The following is a 23,653-nucleotide window of genomic DNA, read 5'->3' on the forward strand; positions in this document are numbered from 1 at the left end:
TCTCAATTTGGGATTGAGACTTGAATGTGGAAAAATCTGTAGAGATAAGCGCTAATGTGGCGTACATCTTGGCTTTATCAGCACGCGGAACACAGTCGAATAGTCTTCGACTTGAATCAGTGTGGTGTGGACGTTTTCACAGAGGTAAAATGCAACGTTTGCTTAGTAGAACTGGCTGCAGATTTCTGCTGAAAGGCCAAAATCGTTACTTGGCCACAGTTCCTGTGGAGGATGTGTTATTCCCCACCAAATCAGATTTTCCCAGCCGTCACATAGGACCACGTAAAACAGATGTTGTCGCCATGCTTGATACTCTCGGCTATAAGGTAGGGGGAAGAGAAATCTCAACTTATTTTTGACTCATCATTCCCTTTGTAGTCCTTGGCAGAGCTTACCGAAAAGGCTGTGCCGCAAAATATCCAACTAAAACGTGATCTTAATCTAGACAAGCCTTTAAGTAAGTAAAAATCGGTCTATATTATACTAAGAGCAGCAAAACTTTTCGTTCTATTAATAATATAGAAATGTATTAAAAAGTTGTTGCTCCATACCTTTTTTTTTTTAATATCAGTGACAATAGACTCAGACGGCTGGACCCCCTGGCATGTTTTTTGTCATTGATGAGCGATAAGCCTTGCGGTTCATCATTGGGTTCAGAATCTTATCTGTTAGCCGACTGACAACATAATATTTTGAATATTTCAAAAAGTATTTTTCTACTCTCCCAGATGAGCATGAGCTAATCCGTCGCATACGTGATATTTCGCTTAAGAATCAGCTGTGGCGCTCTTATATTGGCATGGGCTATCACAATTGCCATGTGCCCCATACGATTGTGCGTAACATGTTTGAGAATCCCGGATGGACAACACAGTATACACCATATCAACCAGAGATTGCACAAGGACGCTTAGAGTCCCTGCTCAATTATCAGACTTTAGTGTCGGAGCTAACCGGACTGGATGTGGCGAATGCCTCTCTGCTGGACGAGGGCACTGCGGCAGCTGAGGCCATGTGCCTGGCCACTCGCCATAATAGGCGAAAGAAATTGTATTTGTCCAATCGAGTGCATCCGCAGACTCTGTCGGTGGTCCAAACTCGAGCCGAGGCTTTGGAATTGGAGATTATTGTGGGGCCCATAGAAAAGGCAGATTTGCGTAGTCGTGAGTTGTCGGGTATACTACTTCAATATCCAGATACTTATGGCGATGTCAAGGACTTTGAGGATATAGCCGCACTTGCCAAGAAAAATGGAGTAAGCCATCAAGGATTGCCTCAATAAGTATTTCGTTTATTTATAATTGATCATTTGTCTAGACTCTCGTTGTGGTGGCCACGGATTTGTTATCGCTGACCCTTTTGCGTCCGCCGGCCGAATTTGGGGCTGATATAGCCATCGGAACCTCTCAACGCTTGGGCGTTCCTCTGGGCTATGGTGGACCGCATGCTGGATTCTTTGCCTGCAAACAAAGTCTGGTACGTCTAATGCCAGGTCGCATGATTGGCGTCACCAGGGACATGGATGGCAATGATGCATACCGTTTAGCCCTGCAGACTCGGGAGCAGCATATTCGTCGTGATAAGGCCACGAGTAACATTTGCACTGCCCAAGCTCTATTAGCCAATATGTCGGCTATGTATGCCATCTATCATGGACCAGAAGGGCTCAAGGCAATTGCGAATCGTATTCATCACTTCACACTAACTCTGCAAACTGGTCTGCTTCAGGCTGGTCATGAAGTGATCAATAAGAACTTTTTTGATACTCTACATGTACGACTCGATGCGGATAAACTTACTTTAGAAGATCTCAAGGAGAGAGCCGAACATAAACGTATAAACCTACGTTATCTGACTGAAAATGGGGGCTCAGTGGGCGTCGCTTTGGATGAAACAGTCAGTGTGCTTGATGTGAATGATCTATTGTGGGTATTCAAGACGGAAACGACAGTGGAGGGTCTATTAGCACGCAAGGATGTGCTAAAGAATTCCATTGAGAACTCGAAATTTTTAAGGACATCGCCCTACCTACAACATCCGATTTTCCATAGCTATCACAGGTGAGAAATTGCAAATATTAATCACAACTCCTTGTGTTAAATGGACAATTTCTAATTCCTTTATCACAGCGAATCGCGTATGGTTCGCTATCTCAAGAAGCTGGAGAATAAGGACATTTCTCTAGTGCACTCTATGATTCCTCTGGGTTCTTGTACCATGAAGTTGAATTCCACAACTGAGATGATGCCTTGCTCGTTCCGTCACTTTACTGATATACATCCTTTCGCCCCTGTTGAGCAGGCACAAGGTTTCCATCAAATGTTCAACGAATTGGAGCAAGATCTTTGCGAGATAACTGGCTATGATAAGATCTCTTTTCAGCCCAATTCCGGCGCCCAGGGTGAATATGCTGGGCTAAGAGCTATTCGCAGCTATCATGAGCATCGCAACGAGGGACATAGGAACATCTGTTTGATTCCAATCTCGGCTCATGGGACAAATCCAGCTTCAGCTCAAATGGCCGGCATGAAAGTGGAACCCATACGCATTCTTTCCAATGGTTCCATTGATATGTCCCATTTAAAGGACAAGGCGGAGGAGCACGCCAGTCAGCTGTCCTGTCTGATGATCACATATCCCTCAACAATGGGCGTATTCGAGGAAACAGTTGCAGATATTTGTACTCTGATTCACAAACATGGCGGTCAGGTGTATCTGGATGGAGCCAACATGAACGCCCAGGTGGGACTATGTCGACCCGGCGATTATGGCAGTGATGTATCCCATTTGAATCTTCACAAGACCTTCTGTATTCCACACGGTGGTGGTGGACCCGGCATGGGTCCCATTGGTGTGAAAGCACATTTGGCTCCATATTTGCCTGGTCATCCCGTTATCAGTCCCCTAAGCAGTGAGGAACATAGCTTTGGTGTCGTCTCAGCAGCTCCGTTCGGCAGCTCGGCGATTTTACCCATTTCCTGGTCGTATATTAAGCTTATGGGCAGCCGTGGATTAAAACGTGCTACCCAGGTGGCCATCCTTAATGCCAACTACATGTCCAAGCGGCTTGAACAACACTATAAGACACTATACAAAGCTCCCAATTCGCAACTAGTTGCACATGAGTTTATTCTCGATATTCGAGATCTGAAAAAATCAGCTAATATCGAAGCAGTAGACGTAGCCAAGCGGTTGATGGACTATGGATTCCATGCTCCAACCATGTCGTGGCCAGTGGCTGGTACTTTAATGATTGAGCCAACTGAATCGGAGGATAAAGAAGAGCTTGACCGTTTCTGTGATGCCATGATATCCATTCGAGAGGAAATTGCGGAGATTGAGGCTGGTCGAATGGACAAGGCCGTGAATCCCCTGAAAATGTCTCCACACACACAGGCACAAGTGATTTCGGATAAATGGAATCGGCCATATACACGTGAACAAGCTGCCTTTCCAGCGGTATGTTGTTTATCTAAAAAGATGCTCCTTATATATGTACTACAACTAATTGAATTCCTTTCAGATCTTTGTGAAACCAGATGCCAAAATTTGGCCCACTGTTGGCAGAATTGATGATGCTTATGGTGATAAGCATTTGGTCTGCACATGCCCCCCTATTTTACCTGATTTATAGAATTTGTAGATATAAATATCTATATATAAGAAAACGAGCAAATTTTTAACCTTACAAAATACATACAGCTTGAATTATTTCTTTTTTAAAAAGCACTAAAGTATAAACGATTCTTTACAATTACAACAAGAGATAATTATTTACAATGTTTTTTGAAAAAACCTAAGTTTAAGGAACTAGTTCCGACTCTCCTGCTAAACATATGAAGCCCTGCATCAAGTTAAAGACATGGAGTTGCCAGACTTGTAAAAAAACAACACATTTACACCTATTTCCAAACAAAAACACATTTGTGTCGATTTTGTTATAAGATGGATAATTTTGTAAAAACGCTCATCGAGGAGGTCAAATCGCAGGGCGTCTTTGATGAATTCCGATTCAACTGCTGTTTGGCCGATGTGGACACCAAGCCAGCGTATCAAAATGTACGAAATCGCGTTGAGACTGCTGTAAATGATTTCTTGGACAAACAGATATGGACTCCAGAGACAAACAAGGTTCAACTGAGGGAACGACTACGCAAACATCTGCTGGAGTAAGTGGATTTGACTAGGGTTTCGTTGACTACTCTAATTAACATCCCCCAATCTTTAGTACCGACCTCCTTGACAAAGGAGTGGATCAGATAGTCGACCAGGTGGTTAATCCGAAGGTGGCCACCATATTTGAGCCAAAGATTGAGAGCATTGCCTACAAGTATTTGGGTATTACACCACCTCCTCCTCCAGCAAATGCGCCACCCCCGAGGCCACCCCCTTTGCTACCAGCTCCGCCTTTACCGCCGTATGCCATGAGCAACGGCAGTGGCTTGCTGAATGTTGAGACCACCGGCAGCCTATTGCCTACTGATTTAGAGCAAATAAGCCCGGACTCGGATCGTGCCACTATCAAGTCTGATTTGAAGGAGGATAGCAAAGATGAATTGCCGCCAGGTGTGGACGATGACGACACATCGCCGTCGTTTGAACCATTGCTCGAGGATAAACCAGCGGAGGCAACAAATGGCTCTCTAAATACCTCGGACTCTCGCAACAAGGACTTGGCGAACGACTCTCGGGACGCGGGCGCCTCGGGTCACTTTTATCCAAATTCACAACTTTCACAGGTGTCTAGTGACAGCCGCTTGACCATTGCCTCATCTACAGATTCTGCCCTGGAAGGTAACAGCCAGCAGCCGACTCCAATTACACCAAACATGACGGCCAACATATCAGAAGAGGCCCAGATGCCCAAGTTCAGCGAAAACTCGAGTGAGGCCAGCGAGGCGACAATCAATGATCGTCGCCAATTGCACTTTGATATCAACCAGGATGCAATTAGATTTGAAGGTGTGTTATCAGAGGAATGTAAAGAATACATCTTTTACACGGTTTTTTGTTTTGTTTCTTTTTTAGGTACTGAGCGAAAGAATTCCCTATCGGAGAACAACAATACTCAGCCACAGATACTGTCCATCGAGGATGAAATTATGTCCGAGGTAAAGGCGGTCATTGATGATGCTAATCATGCAGCCATTGAACCAGATGTAACACCAGAACCTAAGACGGAACAAGAAACTAGTCCCCCACAAATTGAAGTGCTAAAGACACCTCAAGCGGTTGATAGCATAGACACTACCATGACAGAAGCAACCTCCGCAGTTCCATCCAATCAGGATGGTGCAGATAATAATAAAGAGGAATTGCCCCAGGAATCTAATCAAACTAAATTAGACGATGCAAAGGATCAGGAAATGCCGCAACCCACAATTGAGGCCGCTGAATTGACTACTCCAGAGGTTCCAGCCATTTCCAAAGAAGAGGCTGTAAAGTCTAGCGAATCCACATCATCGCCAGCCTCATCTTCCTCACATTCAAAGAGACAACATTCGAAAGATAAGGACAGGAAAAAGGAAACAGATAGGAGACATCATTCCCATTCTAGTGACAAACAGAGACGTAAATCACGGGATCGTGATCGAGACAGTAGCCGCGACAAGTCGCACAGCAAGCATTCTTATAGTTCTAGCTCAAAGCACTCCTCCTCCCACTCGTCTTCCAGTAGCAAACACAAGAGTAGCACCAGTAGCAGTTCAAAAAGTTCATCAAACAGAAGTAATCGTGAATCATCATCATCTAAGCGATCCTCTTCCTCTTCTACTAATTTGCATCGACACGAATCCTCCTCTCAGAAAGATCACAAGTCCAAATCGTCATCGACTTCATCTTCATCTCGTTCGAATCGAGGTAAAGAAAAAGATGGATCGAGCCATAGTCATAGCCGGAGCCATAACGGGAGCTCCTCTTCCAGCTCTAAGAAGAGTGACCGCGATCGTGATCGTGACAGAGAACGTTCCCACAACAAATCATCTTCATTATCTTCATCATCGGCTGCACCTCCACCGCCTGTTGTTCAGGATGACCACAATGAGGCCAAAGCAAAGATACAAAAACGTCACAGTTCTGATTCCAATGATGAAGGTAAACCACCAGGCTCTGGTGGTGCGTCAACTAAAACTCCTGTAGAAGATGTTGCTTCTAAGGAGACCACAAGCACTACCAATCCAGAGGCTGTTCAAAACGGTAACGGATTGAATGGTAACGACTGCACCAATGGCAAACATGTGGATGCCAGTCAATCATTAGACATCAATAACGTTGTCGTTGTAAGCGATATGCTTCAACAATCGACGACTAGTTTCATTGAGCTGAGCGCCCCACAAAAACCAGAAGTCAAAGAAAATGTTGATACAAAGGAGGCTGTGGAAAAAGAATCTAGTTCTCTGCCAGCAGCAGAAATTATTGCTACAGAAACAACTATACTACTTGAGGAGCCAATTAAAGTGCCAAACGAGTCCAACGATTTAGAGAAAGAATTAAAATCAGAGGAAGAACAGGTGGATTGCAACGACGAGCAATCGGAATCAACAAAGCAGCAGAATATAGATGATGAGATGCACACTTCGCAACACGATTTGGATCAAAAGGAAATTAAATCGAAAGAACAGCAAATAGAGGCAGAAGATCAGCAAACGAAGGCACAAGAGCAATATCAAAAAGAAGACCATCAAATAATAGCAGAAGATCTGGAAATGGTTTCGCAGGAGGAAAAAAAGGAGGACCAGCAGGTTAAACTAGAAGACCATCCAATTAAGGCCGAAGAACCCCAGGAATCGCAACCAAAATCAGAAGAACCACAGCAAACCCTACCGGAATCGGAGGAGCAGCCGGAAACGCACGAAATTAAATTGAATGAGCAGCAAATAAAGCCATCGCATGACCGGGCAGAGTTGGAATTACCAGAAAAAGACGAAACAGTTAAGCCTTTAACTGAATCAACATTAGAGGACAATGAAAAGAATCCTGAAGTTGATTCCACCGAAACGAAACCTGAGAATGATCAGCTAGAGCCCCAAGACGACAAAACGCAGCAGAAAGAAAAATCCAATTCAACAGAAGAAACTGAGGATGTTACCCATTTGGAGGAAAACGCCGATGAGTTTAAGTCGCGATTAGATCTAATTAATCAATTGATCGAAGATCATCAAAATCTATTGAACCAACTCAGTGCTGATGAGCCGCAAGTTTTGGCCGATGCGAGAGCTTTGCGGCGAAGTACATCGAAGAGACGTTTTAGTAAAGAAAAGACGCCAACTCAACAGATCAGTCCCAGTGGAAGTAGCAGTAGCATCAGCTCCGCCGGCAGTAGTCCAGTGAAAACGCATCCGGCAAAAAGGCTGCGTCGAGATGAAGTCAAATCATCGCCCACAACATCCGAGACCAGCATAAATTCCAAAGAGAACGAAGCCCTTGAAAAGGAGGTGCAGGGTATGTTTGTTCGTAGCAATTAATTTTTACCCTGCTTTCTATACCCCCGTACCTTGCTTATGTGCAATATTTCTACTGAATCTCTAATCTTCTTCCCACATGCTGATCATATATAAAAAACAAAATTCATTAACCTCATAGCTGTCTGAAGAATCTCCCACTAATCTCTCTTCTCTCATTTGGTTGGGTAAGACTAAGTTGTTGTTTAACCTCTACGAATAATTATTGCTTCGATTCCTTTTGTTCGGTAAAGAAAATCTAATTGTGTGCTTTTTCATCTCTGTTTGCAGTTGGCCGACTCTCGTCCAGGCGCCTCAGTCAAAAGTTGTGCCAGCAGCAGCGTTATACCAACGATGATCTCTACAAGCCACGACCAGTGCTATCGCAACGGTCTCGTCGTCGTGGCCTGGACTCAATCCTCTAGCGGGATCCATGCATTATTCATAATGAAACAAATAGTTATAACAATAATAAAAATCAAACATGCAAAATTGTTGTGGTTGCATTTGACATAAAACAAGTGTGTTCTTTCATCCGTTTAATGGGTTGTTCTTTTGTTGTTGCATTGCTGCTATTTTCGTTTTTTTCTTCTCATTTTTGAATTGTTTAACAATAAAATTGGTATTTGTAGCCCTATACTTTACAATTTCTCTTTTTTGTTTTAATATTTTTCATATATGGTATATATATATATATATATATTATATATATAAATAAAAATAACAATCAATATTGAACATAATAATATTATGCTTTTGGGGGGGTTTTACAATCTCTCCAACGCCCAGGCGGCCCTAGAATATGGAGACAATGCTTACACAAAAAGGGGAGGAAAGTGTGGTAGGAATACGCCTATGTGCTACATAAACAAATGAGTGTTATTTAATAGATTGACCGAGGGCATAAGAATACATTTTTTCACAATCAAGATCTAGCTAGGCTACTTTTACTTTTTGGGGGACCTCCTGGGTATCTTTCTCTCTCTGACTTTCTCTACAAAGCGTCGATTCGTTAGCATAGTTTTGGGGGAGCTGAAGTTTCTTATCGTTTCTCTTTAATTGTAATTTAATTACAAATTATACAAAAATTTTCTCCTGGTGTAACTTTTTCTTACTTTTTGATTTTTTTTTGTTTTTGTTACTTTATAACGATAAACATAAATATATTCCGTATGTATACTTTGAAATTTGTAAAAAAAAAAAAATAATTAGGTAGTTAGATAATCATATTCAATAATAGTATTTTACAAGAAGGATCTCTCTCACAGTAGCTTTTTTTCGCAGTAACATAGATACAAGATTATCATTATAATTATTGTTCAACAAGAATTTCCTTTTGTTTGTTGCATTTTGCCTAACGTTATGTATGTATGGTTGTGTGTGTGTCATCTGTCTGTATGGGTTTTTGTTGAGTTTTGGTGTGTGTGTGAGAGCGAGAGTTTTGTGCAGAACAACAACTACAAAATTTAACCTCCGACTTTGGAGTGATAAACTCTCTCACCGACTCCACTCAGAGTATTCATACAAAGCAGCGGGGGAAGGGTGCTGGTCAAAAGGAAGGAGGGGGAGGCAGCAGGGATAGAAGGCAGGCCACTCGTCAGACGTTTCAAACGTCGTGCACTCGTTAAGCTTACCACCAACATATTTGCCACACTGACCAACGCTCGACCCGGCCACTAACTAATAGCTACGCTTATGTTTTAGCTGTCGCTGTTGCTAACACTTCAAACGCGGGCCACGCCCACTCGCGATGCCTACGTACTAGAGAATCCCCGATCGTAAGGACTCTTTACATCCGTATGCCGTGTATGCAAATTAATAGTAGGCGCCGCCGGTCGTGTCGATAACTCACAAACGGTCTTAATGGCACCAGCTGCATTGACTGTGGGTGGCGTTGGATGCAGCAAGGCAGCATCCTTAGCCGGTTGAGACGATGTCTCCGTCTCATCAACATCGTCGACAGCTGTGCTCTTGGGCAGCACATAATCCGTGTCAGTTTTGCGCGATGGCGATAGTTCGGCACGACCCGTAATTGACGATTTATACTGATCCGGTTTCATGCCACACAAATAGAATTTGAAAAACTCATATGTGGACCAACAGATGGCCGTAGCCGGCATAGAGTACAAGACACGGGCCGTCATGCCCTTAAAGAAGCCCGATGGGCCAGCCATACGGTAGATCTGTAAATAATGCATGTTATTCCATATTAGAAGCAAAATTTGAGTTGACTATTGTAATAAGTTGGTTACCTTTCGACAAGCTTCTATCATGCCCTTTGTTAATCCCGTCTCTTGTGTGTTGAGCAACGTCTTAACCACATCCAAAGGCGTTGTAATGGCCGCTGCACACGCACCTGCCGCACCGCCTGCTATCATATGCACTGGGGGATTATATTTCCGTTCCAAATTGAGCTGTCAATAAGAAGATGCAAGTTATTTATAAATATACATTTACTTATATATCTATTATAAGCATATCGATTCCGTATTCCCTTTGAAAACTAGTTTGTTTGCAACAACAATTCGTTAATAACTAATAACTTTCAATATTGAACCATTTATGTGACTATATGTACATCAAATTCATGTGCTGCAGTTGTATAAAAGTGCTGTGATCTTTATCTTAACTGATATCGAAAGAAAAGCGGAATTTGAAATCTAAAGTACTTACCTTGTTTTGGAAAAACTCGTACGTGGTAAAATGTATTGTCTGATATGGTATATTCATGACCAGTTGAGTTGAATAAGATCGATAAAATGCCCGTATGCCTTCTTTTTGATAGACATCTCGCATGCAAGTCAAAACCGATGTATATGGTGAATTGTACATTTGCATACGTTGTTTTATCACATCCGTAGGATTTGAAATGGCATCGTGTATAAGTGTCGCTAGCGAACCCGAAATTACTGCAAGTTGTTAGAAAAAGATAGTAAATAGATTTCTCTTCCTACTCCTCCCTTCCTATGCTTACCATAGTTAAGGTGGTTGAGTGATGTGAATTTAGTTAACTGCTCCTTGGTCATCTCGTAGGTGGCAAAATATAATGAATGCGCCGGTCCAGCGCCCGCTACCACAGCACTGGCTCCACGAATAGGTCTAGATTATAAAGGAAATACAAATGCAGAATATTTTTCTGATTTCATATTAATTTCTTAGTCACTCTCACTCACCTCATTATCCCTTCACGTGTAATCATATTTCGCAAAGTGGACATTATATTTAAATCGGATGCGGGTGATGTTAGGCTCTGCATACGCGTCTATAAAAAAATTAAAGATAATTTGTGATTATTAACAACTGATTTTGCTTTTATTGATAAATAATAAGCAGATAAACGTACAACCAATCTTTGTTGATTCTATTCGCAACGTCATTGTTACTCGTTTAAAAAACCAACGTGTGATTACATTGTAGGATTGTATTTATTTCTTCTATAAACACTTTGTCATGGTGACATGGCACAGAATTCACCGTGTTTTAAATATGTGAATCAAGAAAATTTCTATGAAAATGTATTGCCAGACGAAACATTTCAGTTATTTGGCTTAAATTTCTTACAATAATTAGTGAAAATAATATTCTTATTACGAATTTATATAGTACACATGCTGCTGCTATCTCAATTATAATAAAAGGGTGTGGCTACGCCTTTAGTAGAAGCATCCCCCACCCTGTTATAAATTACAAAGACGTGAGCGCTTTTGCGATTCAGATAACATTTCTAGGAATATTACATCCAGCAGCAGTACTTATCTTCCCCACAAACAACTATCTCTCTCTCTCTATATATATGTATATATATACAATATATGTATATAGAGACTTGGAATACTTGTCGGTCTTTCTATCTGTCAGATTTCGGTGCAAGTCAATAGTGGCAGGCAGTCAATTCAAGGTGACGAATAGGCAATAACAATTGTATCAAGTGTATATATATATACATGTATCTAAAATGTGGTCGGGTAGGGAAATCATAATTAAAATGTCTCAATGATTGCTTCAACTAGACAAAAAAACGGGACTTCCACAAAAACACGATGCATCATCTGCCCTCTCTCTAGCCTGATAAGTAAAAACAATTATTATTGACAAACTTACACAGTATATACTACTATACATATGTATATATGGAAAATTGCTGCTCAATTAAATAATTTTGCTAGCGATTTGATTTTTATAACTCATTATTATATTATTTGTTCATGATAAAGCCTAGTGACGTCGAAAACAAACCGGCTAGGCTTTAGTTTTGTCATTTAATTGGTCAGTCAAAGGCTTCGTTCGATTGACAAGGCCAAACATTTCGATTTCGTTGAGGGAAAATCAATAAATGCCGGTATCAAAAAACAAAAAAAAAAAAAAAATGGAAACGACAGTTATACTACCCACACATATATGCATTTAATTTTATACCCGTACAATTAAAATAGAATAGAAAGAAGTCCCAAATTTTTCCCAATAAAGGGTGATTATCTAAAGTACCCTTAAATGTGGTTTAGTGTGGTTTAAATATCAGAACATTAACTAACTAAGCCACTAAAATTTAAAAGAATTAAATTTAAATTTTTTGATTTACAAAAATATGTCAAGAGAACAACATGTCGTATGTGTAATATTGCGGTTTTTCTTATCTCACAGCGTCGTTTGAGATAGGCCAATCATTTTTGGTACACTCTTCCGCTACCAGAGAATTTCATCAATAATTGTACAAAAAAATCTATAATAAAACAAACAAAACAATCGAATGTACTCTAAGTACAATATATGTATACATAGATTGAGGGCAAGTCGGCAACAACTTTTGACGTCGCGTGAATAGCTAAGTACGTTTCATTAAATGCAAATTGAACGCATATTAATACCTTGAGAGCCAGGTACAAAATGCCGATTTTTTGATGGCCCACGTAAAAGCTAAAATGATTATGCTGCTCTGATTGTTCATACATAGAATGGTCAGACATGGGTGGTCGAGGGGTAGAGAGTTTACTTGCTACCAGGTAAGTATGACAAGAACCGATGATGGCTAATCTTATCGCAACCGAAAAATAAAATGGAAAAAAATTATAACCCAAGGGAACGTGCCCTGATAAGCACTTAGCGGTACATCCGATAAGCCACAGCTGAGCGAAGTGTACTCCATTTCACATATTTTCACACTAGCCACAATTAGCAGACCTCGTGAATTGCCAGCACAAACCAAGGAATTACATCACGATTATGCCGTAGCATAAGACCTTAATGAAAGCAATAACAACAACAGCAACACTGTCTAATATTGACCGAGATGCAATTTGTGAGGTTAGGTCAGATGTCACTGCACCACATCGTACATTTAAAGCTTTTAGACTTACCTTAACCGAGTCCAGTGGATACATGACAACATGCTCCAGTACACCAGCTATGGCGCCCGCTGTCATATTGACGCCAACACTGGTCGTTGGCAACGACTCGTAGTCATCGATATTCATAGTTCCGCTGAGATGTTGCCCTTGCTATGGTTGCTTATATTACGGCGACGCAGACGACCCCAAATCAGGTTGGTTGGTTGGTTTTAGACAGGAATAGGATGACCACACAACTTGCAGCCGGCCGACAACAACAATTAATAATATCAATTTAAACACACAAACACATAAATCGATTCACTTGGCAGAGTTGCGGGTTTTTTTTTTTTTTTTTTTGTGGTATTTAACCGGGAACAGGACACTTCACTTAGTCCTTAAACTGCCGGTGTACGGTATAATTTAGTTTTCGGGCACTGCTAAATTTGTTGTATAACACGGCCCGAATGCGAGTAGGGGGGGTTGGGAGGAGTGGCGTAATATATATACATATATATATATATATATATATACATATATATGCAAAACTATTAATTGACGTTGCGACCGCTACTGCTACTGCTGCTGCTGCTGCGGCTGTTGTTGCTCCACCTCCACGCACGACACGACACTGAATAGTAGTGGGTGCTCCACACCAATTTCTCTGCTCACTTGGGCCGCCGCCGAAGTGAGGGCAAGATAGAAACTTTATATTGACGCCTTGATAGTGCTTTTGCAATAGCTGATTGCTTGCTCGTCTCTGCCTGTTGCATGCAATAAAAGGTATGCTGCATTTATATATGTATATCTTATGCAAAATATATCAAAATTAGTGTCGTCTTGTCATCGTATGTTATTGTATTTTGATTTTGAGGACTCACGCTAAAGTTGTATGATTTTATGGAATTTTTTATTGCTAGAGATGGGCAGTTTGTACATGTGAGTCGCTAGAGACGGGCGATTCATGAGTTATCGGCATGTGTGATAATTATCGATTGTGATGAATAATTATCGACATTTGGGCACCGGTAGTGCCACCACTAGTGCTTTTCGCTTTCGCCGTCAAAATCGAATGTTTGTTGCTATCGTTCATCGGGTGTTTTTCTTGCCTTGTAATATCAAGTGTGAAAATTTTCGAATATTTTGAAAATATTAAAAGTCTTAAGTGTTATCATTTATATGGTTAGTTCTTGAGAGTACTTTACCACGGTTGGGTGTCGCCATACCAAGTTCCAGTAACTTAATAGTTACAGTGAAACCTTGAATAATTTTAGTCGTCGTAAGTGTATATATTTTTAAAAAAAACTTATTAATTATTTGTAATACATATACATATTTAAAACGTACATTGTGTTAATATTGTTTTTATCGCAGCAAAAAGTTATTAGAAGGACTGTCTGAAGAGTGGTGGAAAACAATTTGGGTTTGGGTGGTTGTTGTGACGTGGCCATATTAACAGAGATTCTCATCGTCAATAAATCCATCAGCAATATGAAATATTATCTGCTGCTTGGTCTGCTTTTTTGTGCAGGTACGTTTTTACATATATGTATGTATATGTACATATATAGATAGATAAAGCAAAAGTTTGCCACGATTCACATTGGATCGAGAAAGTGCCGCCATGAAACCGGCTTTTTAACCTAACTTTTCCATAATTTTTTCTCTTTCTAGGCATAACGCAAATTGTCGCTGATGCAGGCGAGGCCGATGGCAGCCCCGAGACCATTGAATTGGATTTGGGATCCTTCAAAGAGGGCTCCAGAACAGGTACGTGGCTCTCTTATCCATAGTTGCAAGGTACACGTCAGCTTTGTTGACGCCCCCCGCAAACTGCTTAGCGTAATTTGCAATGCGACTTACCCTCCCCCTTTCCCCACTCTGCAGATGCCGAGACACTGAAGCGTGAAGAAGAAGCTATTCAATTGGATGGCTTAAATGTGGCTCAATTGAAGGAAATTCGGGAAAAGGTACGTTTTTTTTTTAGTTTTTTGTTAATTTAGCCTATAGTTTTCAATTTCCTTGGCAGGCGGAGAAGTTTACATTCCAAACGGAGGTAAACCGAATGATGAAGCTGATCATCAATTCCCTGTATCGCAACAAAGAAATCTTCTTGCGTGAACTTATCTCTAATGCTTCCGATGCTATTGACAAAATTCGCTTGCTTGCCTTGACAGACCGTAAGGAATTGGAGACGAATCCTGAACTGCATATACGCATTAAGGCTGACAAGGAGAATAAAGCGCTCCATATAATGGATTCGGGTATTGGAATGACGCATCAGGATTTGATTAATAACCTGGGAACTATTGCTAAATCGGGAACAGCTGATTTTCTAGCCAAGATGCAAGATCCCAGCAAAGCTGAGGGTCAGGACTTGAATGACATGATCGGTCAGTTTGGTGTGGGATTCTATTCGGCCTTCTTGGTAGCCGATCGTGTGGTGGTGACCACCAAGCATAATGATGACAAACAATACATCTGGGAGTCCGATGCCAACAGCTTCACCATCACTGAAGATCCACGTGGTGACACCCTAAAACGGGGATCCATTATTTCGTTGTACCTAAAAGAAGAGGCCCAGGATTTCCTTGAGGAAGAAACAGTGCGCGAGCTTATTCGCAAGTACTCCCAGTTTATCAATTTCCCCATTCTGATGTGGTCTAGCAAGACAATTGATGAAGAAGTTCCAATTGAGGAAGAAGCCAAGCCTGAAAAGACCGAGGATGATGTCGAGGATGAGGATGCTAAGGTCGAAGAGGCCTCTGAGGACGATAAACCCAAGACTAAAAAGGTTACGAAGACAACCTGGGACTGGCTTTTGATAAACGATAGCAAGCCTATATGGACACGTAAGCCATCAGAAGTCACGGAAGACGAGTATACTAGCTTCTACAAGAGTTTGATTAAGGATTCAAGTGAACAACTTACCCAGACCCACTTTATTGCCGAAGGCGAGGTCACATTCAAGAGTTTGCTGTACATACCAAAGGTCCAGCCATCGGAGTCCTTCAATCGCTATGGCACCAAGTCTGATAACATTAAACTTTATGTGCGTCGCGTCTTCATCACCGATGAGTTTAACGACATGATGCCAAACTATTTGAACTTCATTCGTGGTGTGGTTGACTCTGATGACTTGCCTCTGAATGTTTCTCGTGAAACTTTGCAGCAGCACAAATTGATAAAGGTGATAAAGAAGAAGCTGGTACGCAAAGTGCTCGACATGATCAAGAAGATTGATAAGGAGGCCTATGAGAAGTTCTGGAAAGAGTTCTCAACCAAGTAAGTGTACAAAACACACAGTCAGAAGATGACCTTAACTAACTCGATCTTTCAATCTTCGTTTATAGCATTAAATTGGGTGTAATGGAAGATCCCAGCAACCGTTCCCGTTTGGCTAAACTATTGCGCTTCCAGTCTTCCAATGGCAAGGACGTTACCTCGCTGGCCGAGTACGCTGAACGCATGAAGTCCAAACAAGAACACATTTACTATATTGCTGGAGCTAATCGTGCTGAAGTAGAGAAATCTCCATTTGTTGAGCGTCTGCTCAGCAAGGGCTATGAAGTCCTGTATCTAGTCGAGGCCGTTGATGAATACTGCATCTCAGCACTGCCCGAATTCGATGGTAAGAAATTCCAAAATGTGGCCAAAGAAGGCTTCAAACTAAATGAATCAGAGAAGAGCAAGAAGAACTTTGAGACCCTAAAGGGCACATTCGAACCACTTGTCAAATGGCTTAACGATGTCGCCCTAAAGGATCAAATCGCCAAGGCTCAAGTGTCAGAGCGTTTGAGCAACTCGCCCTGCGCTCTGGTGGCCGGAGTTTTCGGCTGGACTGGCAACATGGAGCGTCTAGCCATGTCAAATGCTCATCAGAAGGCTGATGATCCACAGCGTACCTATTATCTTAACCAAAAGAAAACTCTTGAAATCAATCCCAGGCATCCGTTAATGCGGGAGCTCTTGCGTCGAGTTGAGGCCGACGAAGCCGATGATACGGCTAAAAATATGGCACTTATGATGTTCCGCACAGCAACCTTGCGTTCTGGTTACATGCTACAGGAAACGGCTCAATTCGCCGATAGCATTGAGCAAATGATGCGCCAGACATTGGGTGTATCACAGGAGGAACAAGTCGAATTCGATGACGACGATGATGAGCCAGAGGACACCAAGAGTACCTCCGATAGCACTGGTGCCGACGAAGAGGAAGATGAGGAGCAGCAACAGCACGATGAACTCTAAGCCAAGGCTTGTGGAAAACCAGACTGAGTTTACACACCAACATTGCATCAATTTAGTGTTTAAGCATATCGAAAATTTCGTAAATCCTCTTTCTGTGGAAGATGGTGGAGCTGCTCTCTGCGACAGTAACTACTTCTAATGTTTCCATTCTTTTTTAATGTGAGTTCAATTATGAAGTATTCCAAATGTAATAAAGATGTAACAAAAAAGAACAAAGATATTAGTAATCCAAATCAGAAGCCAGGGGGTCATTATTAAGAGCTTTTAAATATGAAGCATATTTCAATTGTTTCTTAATATGAACAGCCACATCTTCCTCTCTATTGAAATCGTACTCATCCATAAGCAGACGCATAATCCACATTGGTAACAAACCATTGAAGACTAGCGAGGCATGAGACTGCAAAGCAATTTGTTAATTATTTTACATACATATATGTCATTATTTTCAAGAAACTTACACTTTTCTTGCTGTAGACATCGCCCAGCTTCTTGATCATGTTATTTTGTATCGATTTATTAAGTATATCCATGACATCAAGATGGCAAATCCCCAAATAACCATCAGTATGCGTTTTGTGTTCCCGGCGCTTAAACAGACGATCAAAATCAGTTTGATATTTCTGAAATGTCTCCATTACATCCGCATTGTTTTTACTCTCTAAAAGCCTGAATAGAAAGTAAAATTTTAGCTACATAAGCTCTGTTTAGTATACGCAGGTTACTTGCAAAATATTAACTTCAAGCGGGATTGGTGTATTTAGCATTCTATCGAATTTCTGCAGTACATCAATAGCTGGACCATCAAGTTGTTCAATCTTGCTTGGTTGTAAGGAAACCTCTTCTGCAGGTTTAACTGCTTTAGCTGAAGTCTTTTGGCTGGAGGGATTATAGATATAGCGTTAATGGTTAAATATAAGTGTGTATTTGATAATTATTGTTTACCTTAGAATGAAATTTTGAAATCTTTGAGGCTGCATGGGGGAACGAGCTGAACGACGTGTCGGTTTTGTGGACTCCACCGAACTGGCTCTTAAGTTTGAAGATTTCTCCGATTTGTCTTTACGCGAAACACGTCCGTTGCTAATTGAAGAAGACGATTTTGTTGATGTTTTCTCCCTGTGGTCACTTTGTGATATGGATCTGCGCTCTCGTTTTATTTTAATTTTGGGTTGATGACTGCTGCTGGAGACTTCTGTGCCAGCAGCTACTCGTGTGGCCTTTGAGGTTTCCCTTAAATGAGGAACAAATTATTGCACTTTATGGACTATAAATATAAATTGCAATTTTTTACTCATGTTTGGTTCTGGGTCTTTGCTTGCTTTGTCCCGGCTTTGATGTGTCTGCCTCCTGGCGCTGGCGTTTGGCAGGCGAGGCCCCGGAAATAATGTCTTCGTGTGATATATACTGGAGCTCTATATCGAGGCCAACATGTGCCTCTTTACCGGAGGTCTCCTTGCATTGCAGAATTCCCTTTATGCTAGAAATCCACTTACTAGAGGCTACATTTATCTGCATTTTAATGTGATCAATTTGCATCTCGGATTGCATTTTGTCTGCATCTACCGACTCCGGATTGCGAATGCCCTCAAAGTGCCGGCGCAAGGCATGTTCTATCCTGGACCAGCGTGAAGCGGTCATCCAGTGGTAGTCCTGCACTATTTTTTGATCGTCAACGTCATAGACATTTGGGTGAATCTTATAATTACAAATGATATTTACGTTTTTATACTGAAAGTAATGATGGATTAGCTCATTTCTCAATAACATTTGAAAACGGTTACTTACTTTGTAAGCCTGCAACAACACCTGATAGTTTCCAGTGGCGGTTAAAGACATGATTATTATTGCTAACGTCTAAATATTAAGAAAATTTACAACATGACAAATTTGTCGTTGTTGGTTTTTGTTCTTTAACTGTATCATAAAAATGGCGGTTAATTTTTTTCTTATAAAACGGACACACTAATTTACAGAAGGTGGCAACCTCGATTTGTCAAAACAAAGTTTAATATGGCGCTAAATTCAAATTGCCAATAGACTTTAAGTAGGTATTACCAGAATAATATTTTTCTTGCTCCCACCAACTTTGAAATTATGAATGAGCTGAAATCTTTAATCAGATTTAACATAGGTCAAGCACTGAGAATTTTTACAAATTCGGCCTGATTAACGAAGTCTTTGCACGGAGAGTGAGAGAGCCTGAATCGTTTATAAAGTAAGTCTCGGATTAAAGTGTCCGGCAGTTCTAAATTAGATTCGGAATTAAGCAGAAGTAACAAGTGAACGTACGTCAATCAATGAAACTTGTGCTGGTGATAGAGATAGCAGTGCCAAGTATTTAGTGCATTTATTCAAATCGATCAATGACGCAGAAGATATTGTGGGCGCTCACTGTGAGCATCTTATGGACGACATGTGTGGCTAAGCCAACAGTGGAAGGAATTGCTAATGTGGAGGGAAATGCGACCGTTGCGGAAAATGAGAAAGTGAACGGAAATGCTACCGTTGAAACAAATGCGAACGAGACGGAGAATCTTGTTAGTGAGAATGCTGATGCCGATACGCTTAAATCCTATGCTGATCGCATGAAAAGCTTTATGAATTTCTCAATCTCTCCGTGCGATGATTTCTATGAGTATGCCTGTGGCAACTGGAAAAACGTTAAGCAGGATCGTCAGTCCTCGCACAAGCGAAACAATCTCTTGGATATATTTTACACACTGAGCGATGTGACAGAAAAATTGCTTACCAAGATTTCACTTGCCATTGACTTGGATTACGAAGCCGAGCTACAAATTGCACAACAATTTTATAACGCCTGCCTCACGGCCGATCTTCAGCCACTGCCAGCAGCCGACCCCGCTTATCTGGCCCTTATCAAATCTATTGGTGGTTTCCCGGCCGTTGAAGGCACGGCATGGCAAGCGGATAAGTTTAGTTGGTTCAACATGAGTGCCCATCTCACTAATTACGGAGTACGAGGCTTGATTAACGAGGACATTCAGCCGCAATATCCCTTTGCTCCCTTCTTTAGTCTACCCGAACTGGGATTCGAGTACATCGTCCACAGCGATAACATTGCCACCAATGAGACACGAGGCTTTAAATTAAACGAGGAGAGAATGCGTGGATATCTGCAGACCTTTGGACTGACTGAAGAGGGGATAAATGAGGTAATCGCTGGTGTGTTTGCCTTCTGGCACGATGCCCTGGACATCAGCGATCGTTTCGAAGAGGATGAGGACAAGTGCAACCTAATGACAAAAATCAATGAAACTGTCCAGTTTCCGCAATGGAGCAACTATTATGAGATTGCCTGGAATGGGCAGAACTTTTCTAAAGAGAAGCTTAGTCGATTCTGTGACTTTTATTACGAGGAATTAGACAAAGTGTGCATCGAGCATGCTCCGGCAGTCGCTAATTATTTGGCTATGAAACTGTTGTACACAATGGATGCCAAGTTAAAAGAGGTCAAGTTTCAGAGGGATTATTGCAAGCTCACTGTCCAATACTCGATGCCGTATTTGCTTGATAAACTCTATTTTCTGGTAAGTACACCGAATTCCCGTTATCCTTTGGAAAAAGTCAATTGTTGAAAATATTGTAGGAATACTTCAGTGAAGAGATTCATTCCGAAATCAAGGGCATTATCAATGAACTTCGAAAGAGTTTGCGTGTGGTTCTAGAGAATGCCCAGTGGCTGGATGACGAGACACGTCGAGAGGCTCTCGAAAAGGAATCGACTATTGAGTCGCGCATCGGTAGCTTTAAGGACGACGAGTTAGTCCATCGCCTAATCCGGGAGATGAAGAATCTTACTTTTTTGGATGGTACATATGCACAGAATAATATAAATCTCAAACGATTCAAGGTCTATATGAATCGTTTTAATGGCCATCACAATTTGGAACTGTCAAACGAAACGAAACCCTTAGAGTTGATAATGGGAATGCAAGTGAACGCCTTCTACTATAACATAGACAATTCGATTAATGTAATGGCTGGATTACTTCATCCGCCTGCCTTCCATCAAACGTGGCCAAATTCACTGAAATTTGGAACAATTGGTTATTTGGTTGGTCATGAATTCACCCATGGTTTTGATTCGGTTGGATCCAACTACGACAGTCATGGCAAACGACGTTACTGGTGGTCGAAAAAATCCGGCGCAGTTTTCAAAGAGCGTGCTCAGTGCTATGTGGATCATTATAATAACTATTTGATACCAGAGATTAATCGCAAAATCAATGGCAATCAAACCAAAGACGAGAATATAGCAGACGGCGGTGGTTTGCGCGAAGCATTGAGCGCTTATCGCAATTTCATGAAGGATCAATTGGCCATAGCCATTGCAGCTAACGAGACATTTGTGCCCAAGAGTGAACAGATGCCTGGCATGGATCATTCGCCGGAGCAATTGTTTTTCCTGGGCTTTGCTCAGCTGTGGTGTGCCGCCTACAAGGAGGAGCACTATTGGGAGGAGTTAACCAATGAGCACACAATGGACAAATATCGAGTCCTTGGTGCTGTCAGCAATAACGAGGACTTTGCCACAGCATATAATTGTTCACTTGGCAGTCCCATGAATCTTCAAGCCGCCAAGTGCCGCGTGTGGTAGCATCGAGTTCAGCAATGTTGCTGATAAGCGGAACACGGGATCGATAAGTAAGCTATGTGTACACACTCATACACATTAAAAACTACGCATAAATAAACAAGTTTATAAAGAAATGTAAGCCTCTCTGTGATTGTATTTTCCATTGTAATAGTTTTAGTGCGTTGCGGGCTCCGATGACTTATAGGCATTCGGTCCACGATAGTTTTCAATGAGCAGTGATTTAAAGCGACGTAGATGCACACTGAGACCCTCCTCTCGATCGCTGGCGGATAGTATGACAACACGTGAGATTACCAAATGAGATGGATTCGTTTGACTAAAACCACGTATTACATCAATTTCATCTCCCACATCAAGCTACATTTGAATGAAAAGAATAAAGATTAGACATAAGCAGGGCAAAATTTTTTAAGAATATTACCTGAACACTCTTTTTTGCAGCTTCTTGCCATTGACCCGAATCTTGCTTTCATAGAAGTGAAGCTCCACCTTGCTAAGAATTAATAAGAAAATTAGGTTTCCCCTTTTATAAGTATACGTTTTCCAGATTTACTTACTTTCTGGCCATACCAAGACCTGATTTAAGTAAGAGATCCGCTCTTAGGGAGTTGACATTGGCCTTGACCACCTTGGAGTCTCGCTCATCCCTGAATTCATCATTTGCTTCATCGTCGCTATCCAGGTCCTCTGACGCACGGGAGGATTTCTTGTTGTATTTTAAAGCTACATGGCTGGCATGAAGTGAAACAACTTGTTGTTGGTATAGGGCGGAAATCACATTCTCTTGCGTTCTAACTAGTGGCCTGTGGGACGAAGTATTTAAAAAATATTCGCCAATCTTTGTTATTTGGCGTAATCTCCTTAACATTGCTCCAAAAACGTAACAAAATAGAAGAAAACAAATCACACTTAACCTAACTTTATCAGCTGATTTATGGTTGCGTTGCCAACTTTTATTTTGTTTTTGGTGCCGGTTTTTTGTTGCGCTTCTTCTTTGGTTTCTTGTTTGGATTTGGACGTATAACATTGATAGTAAGTGGACGGTATTTGGACAAATCAGTTTCCAAAAACTCATCCTCTTTGTCATCGAGATTTTCTGGTTCATCAACTTCCATGGCATCATCCATAGGCGTTTCGTCCGCCTTGGATTCGGTTTCGAGCGGCTTTTCATTTGCTTTCATTGCTAATTTAGTAAGAGCAGCTCCTAATTGTTGTGCCTCCAATTGAGGGTCTACTCTACTCAAAGTCTGTGTTTTTGAACAGGATATATAATCACCAGTCCATTGTTTATTGTTATCGTCGTTGGGTGTATCTATCTGTTGCTTAATTGGCATAGGTGGTAACTCGAGCTTCACTTTTTCCTTTATTTTCCTTTTTTTCATAATTGGTTTGGCTGGAAGTGGCTTCTTGTGCTTTGTCACCCAAATATCCAAATCCTCGCTAATGATTTTCAAATCTAGCGGAAGGCTCAGGGCCATTGATTTAACACCAAACAGCTTGAATGTAATCTCTTCAAGCTTGGACTGCGCAAAGATAATAGCAGTTGGTATCTTAACGGATGCACTGGTAGCTATCAGACGGATGAGATGCGTCGGCCTCAGGCTCAAGGATATAAAAATACACGAAAATCGCTGGCCATGAATGGCGCGCAAACAGCTCTCCAGGCCCAGATTAATGTGCGATTGACTGGCAAAGGTTTTCTTTGAATGTTTACCTCCATTACTGACGAATTTAGATTTGGCTTCTTCCAAAATGTTGCAAAACTGCTGCAATTCATTTTCGGGCAATACAGGACAGTGTTGCTTGTAAGGATTGGCCAGGACGGTGCGCAGTTTGGGCAACACTTTCTTTTTGCCCTTCATTTCCTTTTGTTTAATGCTTGCCAAGCTCATATTGATATATATTCTGTGATTGTAAATAAAATTTTAACAATGTGTTTCCACCGCCTTGCCAGCTGTGCAACAAGTTATAGCGCTGCCAGACTTGAAAACAAAAACTACCGTTGCATTTAAATTAAA

At 41.4% G+C, this 23,653-nt stretch overlaps 8 protein-coding genes across 10 annotated transcripts; 4 read left to right on the top strand and 4 right to left on the bottom strand.

Moving 5' to 3' along the window:
• The first annotated feature begins 118 nt into the window (after positions 1-118).
• Positions 119-3,726, top strand: LOC137585900 (glycine dehydrogenase (decarboxylating), mitochondrial). Its single transcript, XM_068301925.1, has 6 exons — positions 119-326; positions 379-457; positions 729-1,255; positions 1,318-2,060; positions 2,130-3,459; positions 3,524-3,726. Exons 1-6 carry the CDS (start codon positions 150-152, stop codon positions 3,632-3,634), a joined length of 2,967 nt encoding a protein of 988 aa, XP_068158026.1. The 5' UTR covers positions 119-149; the 3' UTR covers positions 3,635-3,726.
• A 156-nt stretch (positions 3,727-3,882) lies between these two features.
• BOD1 (Biorientation Defective 1) lies at positions 3,883-7,960 on the top strand. Of its 2 annotated transcripts, XM_068299034.1 has the most exons (5): positions 3,883-4,169; positions 4,229-4,962; positions 5,029-7,440; positions 7,582-7,627; positions 7,731-7,960. In XM_068299034.1, the coding sequence occupies exons 1-4, from the start codon at positions 3,946-3,948 to the stop codon at positions 7,587-7,589; spliced, it is 3,378 nt and encodes a 1,125-aa protein (XP_068155135.1). In that variant the 5' UTR covers positions 3,883-3,945; the 3' UTR covers positions 7,590-7,627; positions 7,731-7,960. The 2 variants fall into 2 exon arrangements, with proteins under 2 accessions (XP_068155135.1, XP_068155134.1); XM_068299033.1 differs by lacking the exon at positions 7,582-7,627 and having other exon boundaries at positions 3,884-4,169.
• A 340-nt stretch (positions 7,961-8,300) lies between these two features.
• mfrn (mitoferrin) lies at positions 8,301-13,700 on the bottom strand. The gene is made up of 7 exons (XM_068299035.1): positions 13,645-13,700; positions 12,794-13,527; positions 10,613-10,701; positions 10,414-10,538; positions 10,113-10,348; positions 9,692-9,853; positions 8,301-9,622 (listed from the first exon to the last, which is right to left on the bottom strand). Exons 2-7 carry the CDS (start codon positions 12,908-12,910, stop codon positions 9,194-9,196), a joined length of 1,158 nt encoding a protein of 385 aa, XP_068155136.1. The 5' UTR covers positions 12,911-13,527; positions 13,645-13,700; the 3' UTR covers positions 8,301-9,193.
• Positions 13,701-13,844: 144 nt separating this feature from the next.
• Gp93 (heat shock protein 90 Gp93) lies at positions 13,845-17,230 on the top strand. The gene is made up of 6 exons (XM_068299603.1): positions 13,845-14,042; positions 14,138-14,294; positions 14,438-14,533; positions 14,651-14,733; positions 14,793-16,048; positions 16,117-17,230. The coding sequence occupies exons 2-6, from the start codon at positions 14,255-14,257 to the stop codon at positions 17,012-17,014; spliced, it is 2,373 nt and encodes a 790-aa protein (XP_068155704.1). The 5' UTR covers positions 13,845-14,042; positions 14,138-14,254; the 3' UTR covers positions 17,015-17,230.
• LOC137584286 (uncharacterized protein CG4951) lies at positions 17,148-18,955 on the bottom strand. 2 transcript variants are annotated; one of them, XM_068299604.1, is made up of 6 exons: positions 18,803-18,955; positions 18,309-18,745; positions 17,960-18,247; positions 17,744-17,893; positions 17,476-17,683; positions 17,148-17,414 (listed from the first exon to the last, which is right to left on the bottom strand). In XM_068299604.1, the coding sequence occupies exons 1-6, from the start codon at positions 18,851-18,853 to the stop codon at positions 17,235-17,237; spliced, it is 1,314 nt and encodes a 437-aa protein (XP_068155705.1). In that variant the 5' UTR covers positions 18,854-18,955; the 3' UTR covers positions 17,148-17,234. The 2 variants fall into 2 exon arrangements, with proteins under 2 accessions (XP_068155705.1, XP_068155706.1); XM_068299605.1 differs by having other exon boundaries at positions 18,309-18,712; positions 18,803-18,929.
• Positions 18,956-19,265: 310 nt separating this feature from the next.
• Positions 19,266-21,748, top strand: Nep7 (Neprilysin 7). The gene is made up of 2 exons (XM_068301084.1): positions 19,266-20,565; positions 20,625-21,748. Exons 1-2 carry the CDS (start codon positions 19,381-19,383, stop codon positions 21,633-21,635), a joined length of 2,196 nt encoding a protein of 731 aa, XP_068157185.1. The 5' UTR covers positions 19,266-19,380; the 3' UTR covers positions 21,636-21,748.
• Positions 21,749-22,503, bottom strand: LOC137585343 (mitochondrial transcription rescue factor 1). Its single transcript, XM_068301086.1, has 3 exons — positions 22,193-22,503; positions 22,057-22,128; positions 21,749-21,992 (listed from the first exon to the last, which is right to left on the bottom strand). Exons 1-3 carry the CDS (start codon positions 22,501-22,503, stop codon positions 21,965-21,967), a joined length of 411 nt encoding a protein of 136 aa, XP_068157187.1. The 3' UTR covers positions 21,749-21,964.
• Positions 22,504-22,587: 84 nt separating this feature from the next.
• LOC137585342 (uncharacterized) lies at positions 22,588-23,594 on the bottom strand. The gene has a single exon (XM_068301085.1). It carries the CDS (start codon positions 23,525-23,527, stop codon positions 22,589-22,591), a length of 939 nt encoding a protein of 312 aa, XP_068157186.1. The 5' UTR covers positions 23,528-23,594; the 3' UTR covers position 22,588.
• Positions 23,595-23,653: the final 59 nt, after the last annotated feature.

Source organism: Drosophila tropicalis, unplaced genomic scaffold (genome assembly GCF_018151085.1).
Source record: "Drosophila tropicalis isolate 14030-0801.00 unplaced genomic scaffold, ASM1815108v1 contig_878, whole genome shotgun sequence".
In the NCBI taxonomy this organism is placed as follows: Eukaryota; Metazoa; Arthropoda; class Insecta; order Diptera; family Drosophilidae; genus Drosophila; species Drosophila tropicalis.